The sequence below is a fragment of the Vidua macroura genome, chromosome 9, assembly GCF_024509145.1.
Source record: "Vidua macroura isolate BioBank_ID:100142 chromosome 9, ASM2450914v1, whole genome shotgun sequence".
Lineage (NCBI taxonomy): Eukaryota > Metazoa > Chordata > Aves > Passeriformes > Viduidae > Vidua > Vidua macroura.
In genome coordinates this window covers 21,802,536-21,814,629 of record NC_071579.1, presented here as the reverse complement: position 1 = coordinate 21,814,629, position 12,094 = coordinate 21,802,536, and the positions used below count along the sequence as shown (strand labels likewise).

The 12,094-nt window shown below is 50.3% G+C and overlaps 1 protein-coding gene across 2 annotated transcripts; it reads right to left on the bottom strand.

The window, feature by feature from the left end:
* Positions 1 to 488: 488 nt before the first annotated feature.
* Positions 489 to 7,841, bottom strand: TMEM125 (transmembrane protein 125). Of its 2 annotated transcripts, none has more exons than XM_053984664.1 (2): positions 7,763 to 7,841; positions 489 to 4,023 (listed from the first exon to the last, which is right to left on the bottom strand). In XM_053984664.1, exon 2 carries the CDS (start codon positions 3,715 to 3,717, stop codon positions 3,055 to 3,057), a length of 663 nt encoding a protein of 220 aa, XP_053840639.1. In that variant the 5' UTR covers positions 3,718 to 4,023; positions 7,763 to 7,841; the 3' UTR covers positions 489 to 3,054. The 2 variants fall into 2 exon arrangements, with proteins under 2 accessions (XP_053840639.1, XP_053840638.1); XM_053984663.1 differs by lacking the exon at positions 7,763 to 7,841 and adding an exon at positions 4,138 to 4,545.
* Between the last annotated feature and the right edge of the window lie 4,253 nt (positions 7,842 to 12,094).

The window sequence follows — 12,094 nt, the reverse complement described above, 5'->3', positions numbered from 1 at the left end:
GCCCACCCAGGAAGCTGCCATGAGGGCCTGGCTGAGGCTGGCTGGGAGCAGGAGCAGGTATGCAGGCAGACTGGTTCCAGGTACGAGGCTCAGCCCTGCCACAGGGTGAAACAGCTTCTCTGTAAACAAACTAGCCAGCGCCGACACATTCAGGAGCCTTTGTGTGCTCCATGTGAGCATCTTTCAGGGCCATAGCGAGGTCTCGGGTTCACAGAGCAGCAGTAAGGGGATCTGGATACGTCTGGATTCTTAAGCAGAGAGAGATTAACATGCATCTGGAGGTGGGAATTGTGTATCAGGAGAGAAGCACATGCATTTTTGGGGCTGTGGTGGCATTGCCACACTAGCTGGTGATCCAAAACCACAACCACACGACGGACCCTGGTCTGTTGTGATTACTGCCCTGGGCTGAGGCCAGCCCTGAAAAGCCCTGACACCTCTGCTCTGCAGAGAGGCCTGCATTCAAGTATCAGCCTTCAACACAATCAACTTCTCTAACACTTTATTATGTGTGTCCACACACAACACAAGAACCAATAAACAAACCAGCACCTGTGCTGCAGAGGGGAGTCAGGGATTGGGCAGCACAGGCTGTCCCTCTGGGCAGCTGGACACCCAGCCACCATCTTCAGGCACAGCCTGTTCTTAGCCATTATCTCCTTGGTTTGCTGTCGTGGCCTACAGTCAATCACCCTTTTCTGGCACAATTCACAGGCACTTGGGGCACGTTTTTTTCAAGGGGCTGTGGAGGGGACAGGATTCACACTGACATGCAGGCAGCACAGAGCTGCGAGCTGGGCACAATCACACCTCTTCACAGAAATGCCCAGATGTGCAAAACAGCTGGTGTGCAGGCAGCTGTGGCCTGTCAGCATGTGCGGGCTGGTGGAGCTGGCAGTCACTGCTGGACCACTGGTGCTGGCAGAGGGGATGCAGCCTGGCATAACTGCACATGCACTGACACAGACCTGCAGAGCAGCAGCAGTGGTGATGGTGGTGCAAGACCATTGAGCTCTGGCCTGTCCCCTCCTGTGTAGGCACAGAGGTCCCTGGTGGACCTGGGGCCAAACAGCCCAGAGGGGAAGAACAGCTCAGCTTTGAAGAGATTTAGCACAGGAGGATCTGAGCTCACCACCACCTTCTGAGCTCCTGGGCAGATTAAGGGAGGAGATACAGAGAGAAGAGTAAATAGCAGTTTAATAAAATCTACAGATGATGTGAAAGTGGCAGAGGAAAATGTAGAAATAACAGAGATACAGAGAGAGAAGCTCAAATGAGGCACCTGTACAGTGGGAAAAACAATCCAAGACTTCAGGCAAAGGAAAGTCAGCAAGAGCAGGGCAAGAGCAGGTGGATACAGATATGGTCTCATGAGATCTCACTGCATTGGGAATGGTTGGTCTGGAGCTGTGAAGGGGTGAAGGCCTCACTGACCAGCTGATGGTGAGCTCTGACACTACCTCCAGGTGTAACATGGACAGTGATTTGTGCTGTTGGCAAGGGAATCAGCTATCATCCTCTTCCAAATGATTTTGCTACCAGGCACCAAAAAACAATAGCTCAGTCTTGTTCCATTGCAGAGGACACTTGGTAAATAATGAGCTAAACCAACATCTGGGGCAGGGCAATTCAGGTGAAGGAAAGATGGGAGCAGACAAGATAAAGAATCACAGTATAGTCTGAGCTGGAAGAGGCCCAGAAGGATCACAGAGTCCAGCTCTTAAGAGAATGGCCCACATGGGGTTCAAACCCGTGACCTTGGTGTTTTTAGCACCATGCTCTGACCAACTGGCTAAGAGGAAGAGAAGGTCATGCAGGAGCATCTTCAGCAGGAAGTTGGGATCTATGTCTATGGAAAGGGCAGTGAAAAGGTTAGTGAGTCTATGAGGGAAATGAGAATTTTGTCAGGTAAATTAGACTTAAGTCACATGAAAAGTTCCTGGGGTGAATTGTTAGTCTGCCTCTGGTAGAGACACCTTGGTGATAAAACAAGACACCTTGTAGAGATAAAACACCAAAAAAGCTCCAGGTAAGGCCCAAGTGACAGTAGAGGAACCTTTTTTGCCCTACAGCAGCTGCAGCACTTGGGAGACAGAAACAGCATGGAAACAAGCAGAGACTGGGATGAGCTGCAGGGCTCCTGGCAGCAGAGCTGCCTCTGCCTGGGAAACTCCTGTAGGAGGGCACAGCGCTCTCCCCTCGCACAGCTTTTGCAGAAGGCAGCCCCAGCCCCAGGATTTGGGCATCTCATCACCATCCCCTGGCAACTGCACCTTGCTGTTTGTGGCTCATGTAGCTGGAGCATCCTGGCATGATAAGAGAGCCCCAACACTCAGTGCAGCACAGATTACCCATCAGGGCCTTGGCACCAACACTGCTTCATCACCCCTTTGATAAACCACAGGTGATGGTGGGCTGCAGAAATGTAACACTGGAACAGATCCTGGCATTGCAAACAGCATTTCATGTGAGGTCCAGCCATGCTGTGGCTCTGGCACACGCAATCCTATGCAAATCCCACACTCACTCCCACAGACATCGGTGATTTCTTGGGAGCAGCCCCTGCAGCCATACCTCCTACCAGGCTCCCTTGTGCCTGCTGACACGCAAAATATCTCCTGCCATTCACCAGCTGCTAGAGGCTCTACTTCATTCAGCAGCTGGAGGCTCTGCACAGAGCACAGGTTGGTTTTATACCACCCGCAATTACAGCCTCTCCTGCCAGGAAAGCGTATGACACAGTTCAAGGAACTGCAGGAACCAAAGAAGTACTGGAGTTCTCAGGGGTACAGGACAGGCTCACCTTCACTCTGTAACATGGGTCACAGCCAGGCAGGCAGCAGCTGACACAGGAGGCTTTGTGGAGATAAAATGCCAGCCAGGTCAGAGCCCGTCCAGGTGCCCTGAGTCTGTGCTGTGCCACCAGCCTGGGGCAAAGCAAATGCCAGTCATCTCCAACAGAAACATAAGGCACACTGCAGCTCTCGCCCTTCCCTGGGGAAAGGCCATCACTGACGGGTGTATCCGCTAAGGCTCACACAGAGGTGTCCTGGGTCAGATCAGGTTGGCCATGCTGGAGGTGGGGGGAAGCCGCCTGTTTCCAGCGAGGCGGCCCGAGATGGTGAAGACGCGGATCTCGCCGGTCTCCAGGCTCCGAGGAGCCGCCCGGCGGCAGGAGGTGCACAGCAGGTATAGCAGCAGGCAGAGGAGGATGGCGCTGCCAGCAGTCAGGAGGATGACCCCGCTGGTGAACATGCTGGCCAGTGGCCGTGCGGGGCTGAGCTGCATGGTGCTGGTGGAGAGGATGGTGAGCACCACCCCGCAGACCAGCAGCACCAGGGCGCTCAGCAGCAGCACCAGGCAGTCCGAGAAGCCTCCGCTCTTCAGGAGCTCGATCTGATCCCGGCTGCGGATGCAGTTCATGTCCTGGATTGCAGAGCTCAGCAGCTGCTTCAGCAGCACGAGCAGGGCCAGGAGGCAGAGTGTGGTGCCCACGGCGAGCCGCCACTCTCCAGATCGGCTGCTAGTGCTGTACAGCAGGATGATGCCCCCAATCCCGCAGGCCAGGATCAGCACCACGGCCATCCCATAGCATAGGATGGACTTTTTGGGGTCCTGGAACCACCAGAGCTCCACATGCTCTTCCAAGATATTCCTCTGGATGTGGTCCGCATCTGCAGGGGTGCGGGGGCTGCTCAGCTCTGCCAGCTCTGGCATGGTGGGCAGCTGGGTGAAGAGGGCACAGAGGTGGCACAGATGAATTTGCACCCTTACAGCAAATGGAGGGTCAATGTAGCAGCAGTGGTGAAGGCAGCTGCATTTCTCCAGCAGTGATGTCTCGGTCTCATTCTTTGGATCCTGATGGAATTTCCTTTTGCAGTGGTGCCGCCTGGAGAGTTATGGTCCACACGCTGGGGTTGAGCCCAACCCTGAGGCAGGGCTGTGAAACATGATGGAGCATTCCCAGAGCAGCACCACAGGGGAACTGCCAGGGCTGTCTCCTTCCTTTCCCGTGTCTTTCATCTGAAAAAGTCAAGAAGAGAAGATATCATTAAACAGAGACCCTGCTCCCCTGTACCAAATAATCCTATGCCAAACCCTGGGCCTTGGTTGCTCAGGCCGGCCTGCAGAGCTTACTGTGCTTCCCTCACAGAAGCCCTGTGTGCTGGAGAACAGATCAGCCGCACTTCTCCATGTGCTGCGGGGGAACCCCGGCCTGCCCCAAGGGTGAGTCTCCTGCCTCCCCAATGCCGTGTGCTCTGCTGAGAGGCTGCTGGCACATTGCTGCCCAAAGGACTCTGCCTGCAGCTGGTGCTGGCAGCAGGGCAGGGACGGAGCAGAGGCAGGTCCCTCCTGGGATAAAGCCCCATTCACTGCTCCGGCTTCACATGCTCCCTCATCAGCATCAGCCTCTTGTCACCAACTGGCTCTGCTGCCCAGAACGGGAGGTGGGGGTCAGGATAGGGTTTAACCCTTCCAGTCCAGTGGCTGGAAGAGTGAGAGCTGCCATAGTTGCATGTTCTCAGCCCTATCCCCATCCCTGCACTTGCCAGTGCTTTCCCCTCAGAAGTTCCCTACAGAAATATGGTAGCTACATCTCCAGTGATCTCAGCACGTCCCTGGAAAGAGCCCTTAGCTGTGGCCTGGCACCCTGAGATTTTGCTCTCTCGCTGCTGGTCTGTGAAGCATTTTGCCACTGGAGGGGAGCAGAGGAAGGGCAGCATTGGCTCCAAGGTGCTGTGCTTAGCTGGGCTTCCCTGGGCACAGCACTTTGTCTCAGCCCACCACTCGTGGTTCCCAGGCTTGTGTCCCCACTACTCTGCCCCCTTTACTACTTCTTTGGGTTACAGTTTTAGAAGAGTGGAAACCACTTGCATTTCTCTCACATAATGTTCCTCCCTGGCATGTGAGTGCTCCAGCTGGTCCCACAGCACTACAGGGATCCTCTAGAACAGCTACTACCCAAACCATGGAGAGGTGCTGGAGAGGACAGCACGGGAGCATGTCAGGAATGGCTGAGCCTGGGAGACATGGGACAAACCCTGGAGACCCAGGGGAGACAGCCTCTCTGGTCACCTCCTAGACAGGATAATGCACCCTTGGCCACCACAGGCACACACATGAACTGCTCTGAGTCCTGCAGGAGCCCATGGCAGGGACAGGAACTGACTCAGGTCCCTTGTGTCAGAGCTGTGTCACTTCTCCTGGGTGGGAGGACAGCCACCCTGCCTGCTAGAAATGGCTCTCAGGAGCCCATCAGCCCGTGTCAAACACGCTCTGTTTGTACCCTGCTCTGCTCGGCACTGGGGCTCAGGGCTCATTACACACAGGCAGGGAGAATTTATGACCTCCACACGTGGCAGCTCTGCACGCACCAGGGATCTTTCCTGCCATCACTCTCCCTGTCTCTGTTCTCCACAGACCGCATCCCTCATGGCAATGCCTTTGCTGCCGGCAAACACCTCAAACCCCCTCTATCGGGGCCCAGCCAACACGGGCCGAGGGGAGAGGGAGGACAATTGTGCGGGGAGTGCCCGAACCAGACACCGCCTGACAGTGTCAGGCCAAGCTCCTCCTGAGTCACTCCCCGGCTGTGATGGAGCATGAGGTCACTTTGGACGTGGCTCCGGGCCCGCGGCCAGCGGCAGCACGTGTCCGGGAAGTCTGTGGGCACGGCGGGTTCGCAGGCCCGGGAGCCGCACGGGGCTGGTCCTGCACAGCGGCTGCTGCCTGGGGAGCCGGGCAGCGATGGCCGCGGCACAGAAACCCGGGCTCCAGGGGAGACACCCTTGCTGGGAGGCCCGTGGGAGACCTACAGCTCCTGGCTGGAGCCAGAGCAATCAGAAAGCACCAGTTAGAGAGAGAAAAGAGCTGCGGCTGAGCGTGTTGGTTTGTGCACTTTGATTCTGCGTGAGACAGCAGATACCTAGCGCTGTCAGCATGGCCCAGGACACAAGTCCCCAGGAAGGTGAGGATGCCATGGGGCACTATTAAAGTGGACAGAAGCAAGGAGACATTGAGTCCGGAGTTGTTTCCTTAGCCTATGCAAATCAGCTTGCTCTCTCCTGCCTTTCCTTCTCCAAGCACAGAGGTCCCTTATCTCCTCCTTACCAGTGAATGGGTGACTCTAGTAGATAGCAAGTTTGTAGATTAGACTGAGATTTCAGATTAAGAGAACATAAAGCTTGGAGAAGTGCAAAGTCTGTGTCCTTCTGCTGCCTGACCCAAGTTACACAAGTCAAACAGTAAACAAGGAAACCACAACAGCATGAACCACAATGAGGGAAAATGTGATCAAAAATCATGCTACAGCATTGCATTCTCATGTTTCTTTTAAAAATTTAACCATTTTAGTTTTTTATTTGCTCAGAAGAAGGACAAGGGAGCAAAATAAAACCCTAGGAGCATCTGGTCAAAAACCAAAATTAGGTGTCATCTCTACAAGCATGTATTTCCCAGTGTTATATTAACCTCTATTAAACAAATTATTTGGAGAGGCAAAGGCTTCCACTGAAGTGTGCTTTCATGTTTCCTTATGTCTGTTTGAAAATGTTCTGGGAATATAATCTTTTGCTCTAAAACAATCCACACTTGCTACTCTAGACCCTGAGGGCTTGTGCTGCTATTAACAGTATTTTTACTCCTAGAATCACAGAATAATTAAGGTGGGATGCGACCTTGTGAAGTCACCTGCTTAAAGCAGAGTTCACCTAAAAGTCAGACTGAGCAGGTCAGGGCCCCATTCATTTACGTGCCAAGGATGGAGGATCTACAGCCCCTCAGGCATCATTCCAGAATTAAATCACCCTCACCATGAAAACATTCCTCCTTAAATCTAGCTACAGTTTCTCATTCCTCAGGCTGGCTGCTCCCACCCTCTTCAGAAAACTCTCTTTATATGCTAAACCAAAGCAGCCCTGTCCTGGGCTGTCACCCACCACTCCTTAAAGAAGGGATGAACCTAGCTCTCACAGCAGCTTTGCTGATCTGCTTTCTTGGCACTGTGCAGCACATCACTTTGCCCAGATCAGACCCAGAGAAAGGAAGGAATATAGATGCCTGCTCTGCCATGAGGGAGGACAGCCATCCAAAGCTGTTGTCCCTTCTTTTGGTGTTCTTTGGGCTACCTGGTGTCACTGCTCTGGGACTTCATAACAAGCCAGTTGTCCCATCAGATTGGGGTATTTGATAGTGTGGATCACAGGTCATTAATCTCTATATTTACTCACTACTGAAGCCAGCACCTTCTGTGCTCCCATCTCTGTATGCAAGAGAAAACGGAGGAGAGGACTAGCCCAGCCACACAATGCTTTAAGTCCAAAGAGCACATTTCAGGAAAAAAGTGACATGCTGTCCTTCCCCACTGCTGGCTGGCAGCTGTGGAGGAAGAACAGGAAAGCACTAGGAATGCAGGAAAACAAAAATATTCATGTTTTCCTTTTCCATTGTGTTGGTTGTTTTTTTCTTTCCCTACTCTGACAACATGTAACTGGAAATTGAGGGTCATCATCAATGTGCTCCTGGCCACTCCTGGCTGCAGGTGTGGGAGATGCACACTGGCTGAATGCCTTGTAATGATACATACATGTATTTATTTACTTATAAATTTTTTGTGCCTGACAGACTGATATCTGGCAGACAGGCCATGGACTGTACATTAATTAACAATTCAATTTCAGAGCCACATACAATTCAGCTCTTGAAATATTCCTCACTTCCCTCCTCTGCTCAAACCCAGGGTATCCCTTGAAACAATGCTTACCCACAGGGTTTAGGAGGGGAAGTCTGGGGATGAGACAAGCTCCTGCAGTACTTCCTTGTACTTCCAGCCTTGGAAGGGTTTTATGCAGCTTTTATGTGGACTTCGTAAGCGTCATGGAGACTGGGAGAGTCCAACAAGATTTGCTATAAAATAACAATACATAAAATTATTTACCTGAGCAGTGTGGATGAGAGCCAACAGAGCTTCACAATCTCAAACAAATCCAAGCCATCTCAGCCCTCTGTTTTTCCAGTCCATCACAGCTTATTTGCTTCTTTGCCTGATCTGCCCATAGCCTGTTTGGGATGGACCTGCCACCACTCTGTGCCTCACAAAAATCTTTAGTCCAGAATAGGCATAAACATTTTCCCATAATGTCATGTAATTTTTTCAACTTCCAATGCTTTAGGAAGCATTTCTTTACCAAGAGAGTCAGCCCTGAATTGTTGTATGTCCCTTCCAACTGAAACAGTACATTCTATTCTGACTATTGTTTTCTAGTTTGTCTATTCTAGTCTATTGTGTTGTCTATTCTATTGTATTTCAATGGAAAAGGATGTAAAATGATCATCTATTCCAACTGCCTGACCAATTCAGGGCTGACCAAATTCAAGAATGCTTTTTAGGGCATTGCCCAGAAGCCTCTTCAATACTGACAGGTTTGGGGTATCAATCAATTCTCCAGGAAGTGTGTTCCAGAGTTTGACAACCTTTTCAGTAAAGAAATGCTTCCTAAGCATATTTGATTCTGTTCTAACTCCCTATAGGCTCAAAGAGAATTAAGCTCATGTATCTTGTTTTATGACTGAATTACTCTCAATGCACAAACCAGAAGCTCTGAGTGTCATGGGGCTCAAGGCCTGTCTGTGCACCTGGGAGAACGTGGGAAGGTTCCCTCTCTGAGAACTCAGGACTGGCGATGGAGGAACCTGCAAGGAATGGGAGTAATGGGGCTTTTAGGCAGCATCTACCTGTCTTGCCCAAAATCCTAGCTAGAGATCTACACTCCTTTGCCTGCCACACCAACCACCAATTCCCAGTGCTCCTTCTTTCCTGGGCTGCTCAGGACCCATGCAAACCTGTGTTTGATCTGCACCTCTGGGGAGAGGTGGACCCCTGACAGATGGATAATGCTTTCCCAGAAGTGAGCTTCTGTCCCAGCAGTGCTCCTGCCCCGAGACTCCATTTGGGAAGACCCAGGGAACCCTGGGTGATGGTGGATTGTCCCTTCCCTTCCCCAAACCTAGGGGTTCTGGGCTTAAGGATGGTGGAGGGCTTGTTGTAACAGGGTCAGTGCACAGCTGCCTTTTACACAGATCTAGACAGTTTTGGCACGCTCCGTTGTAAAATGTCATGTTCCCCTTCCTCTTTGTACACTCAACAGGCATCCATTATCCTGACCCCGCAGAGCCTGTCCTGATGCACCTCTGCCAAGGGTGGCCTGGGAGTTCCAAGGGAACAAGAAGCTGAGAGGAGACAATAGCACAAGGAAGCAATTATTTGGAGGCAAGAAGCAGGGTCTCTTAAGAAGTAAGTCTGAAGCAGCCTCAAACCTGCCAGCAGCTACTGCTGAAGCTCCTTCCCGCACAGCTCCCCGGGAGAAAGGGATCACTCACCTGCAGCAGACACTGCCCACATGCGACAACCTGGCACACTTCCCTGCTCCAGGCTGGCAGCAGTGCTTTTTCCAGGCTTTCCTTCCACTGGATCCAGCTAACGAGGGAGCCCACGGGGAAAATCTCTTCCCTTTCTCTTGCAAGTGCCTGCCAAGAGCCAGGTGAGGCTCCCCTTCCTGGTGCCGTGGCAGCACCGAGGTCCGGCGGCAGCCCTCACCTCCTGCCCGGGCAGGTGCATTCCCCAGCTGGGTGGCGTCTCAGCAAACCTGCTGCTGCTCTTGGAGACGCTCCAGAGCCGCGCCAGTGTGCAGGTGCTACCCCTCCCTCCCTCCCTCCTCGGGCAGGATCTGGCCTCTGGTCACACACCGATCCAGGAAGGTGGCTCATTTCCTCCCAGCTGGAGGTGAAGGGGTGCCAGAGCCGGGGAGCAACTCCCAGGCAGTAAGGGACAGTGCTAGGGGACATTTGACACACAGCCAGTATTTGGTATTGAATAAAGTAGCTCCTGCTCTGCTGTATAGATTAGGGCCATCCAGTCATATCAGGGCTGCCTCTTTCTGTGGCAGTTGTTCAGGCAAGCACTCAAGTCAGGCAAGATGTCACTGTCACATCTTCCCACCAAAAGGCAGCTGCAGAGCCCGCTCCCTGGGAGACAGCAGCACCAGCAGAGTTTACCATGCTGCAGAAGAGCTGATTTCCTGGTAGTCCAGTGGGGAAAAAAGGGTACCTATTTTGAGAGGAATCAGGGAAACAGGAAAGCATTCATTTAAGAGTTCAAGAATAACAAAAGGGAGTAGCAGGAATGTTGAAGTCAGTAGGGGAATGGGACTCCCTGACTGATCAATGTCCTCTCCTTCCTGGCTAGGTTTCATGATAGCAGAAGGGATCATTACTGTTAGTCTGAGCAGCTGGAAAATCTCTAGGAAGAGAACGGGACTGAACAACAGCTCTTGCCTGGCTAATGGAAAGGGAGGCTCGGTTATTAAGTCACATGCTACTTTTTTATCAGGCTGTGAGAAGGGAAGCTTATGATATGCTAATCAAATAGAAACCAAGTAGTGTGACAGGTTCAGGAATTTGTCTGAGAAAAATCTGACATGTCTTTTGAGACTTGTGAAATATCATCAGTCCAAAGGATGTTGTCCTACACGTAAAAAAAACAAATGGTATGTGATAGGTTTTCCTATACAAACACCTCTGAACAGTGAGCTTGACCCTATCCAGAAAAACCTGGTTTTTTAGTTGGCCCAGTTAGCAAAGAAGTCATCTAAGGGGAAACCTTATTCAGATAGCCATATAGTAATTTTAAAAAGTGGGCTGTAGCTTTATAAGAGCATGAAATGCTTACCAGCTCCTTTAGGGAGGTACCAGTAGGAGAAACAGAACAATGAAGGTCAAGAGAGGAGGAAAACAGAAAATTATTTTGCACCCTGAGAGAATTCAGAAGACCATTAGCACACAAAACAAGACTGCAGTTACAGCTGAGTTCTAAAACATTTATAGAGCTTGTGTGTGGGAGTTTGACCTTGGTCTGCTTTTCCCAGTATAGAAGGGGCTTGTGCATCTATTTTGCTTCCAGCAGGTCTGCTGAAGTTTACTTGTAACACTCTGCTGTGCCTGATGTTTAATGCTCCCCTATACAAGCAATGTTTTAGCTGCCCCTTAGACACTAAGATTGAGTTCAAAATCCTCTTCAGCCTAGTCTGGCAGCTGAAGCTACCTAGGCTTCATCTGACAGGCTGTGTATTGCCTTTAAAATTTGCTAACAAGGGTGACATAGGGGAATATTTTTAAGCATATCAGTCACCATTTAGAAACAATTCACTATCTGTATAGGCATATTAGGAAAAGATTCTTATTCAGAAAAGTTGATTGCATTTCTCTAAACACAACTATTAAAGCAGTGTGTTGTATGATTCCAGCACTCAATTTGTCCTGACAGAGGGAGGGGAAAATTATACCACACGAGAGCCTAGCAAATTAAAATGGGTGTGTCCTGAAAATTTTAGAGGGAACTAGTTTCTAAAACACTTACTAATTACATTAATTACATCCTCTTTCTGTACAGGAAGTATCAAAATGATTATATGGGGAGGGGAGGAGGAAGAAAGGGTGTTAAACTAGCCCATTAACAAACCATTAACTTCTTCCTTTTGCTCCTGTGAAACCTATGTCCCATACAGGTTAAAGATGCAAAATGGAAAAAAAAAATAGACTAAATAAACTTAATTCCACATTCATGGACAAAGCACGCAGCTGAAGTCTCCAAAATCATTGGAACCATCTATTTTGCCATGGTATTGCCCTGGAAATGAGTCTAGTATTCCTGATGGTAATGCAGCTTACATGTTACCCAGCCCTGGCACCACCTTCTTCTGTATAATATTAGGAGTATGTTAAAAGTACTTATCACTTTTCCAAACTCAGGTTAGGAAATGAAACAGCAACATACTGGATGTTGTAATACCATATAGTTCTATGCTCAGCCAGTAGCTCAGACTTCTGATAGATGTGAAATACTCCTCAGGGGGACAGTGTGTCATGCACTGACAACAAAAGATGAAAAATTTAGGGGTTTCCCCCCCTCATTATTAAAGAAATTACTCCCTGCCTTTTTCTATGTATGAGTACTTTGCAGAGTGACTTATTAGGAGAATTTCACTGAAAAACTGAACTAAAGGGAGTGTGGATGTTGAAAAGAAAGACAAACAAAAAT

What these genes read in the sequence shown, in the direction of transcription:
- TMEM125 (XM_053984664.1), bottom strand. Translation starts at nt 3,717, where the DNA reads ATGCCAGAGCTGGCAGAGCTGAGCAGCCCCCGCACCCCTGCAGATGCG.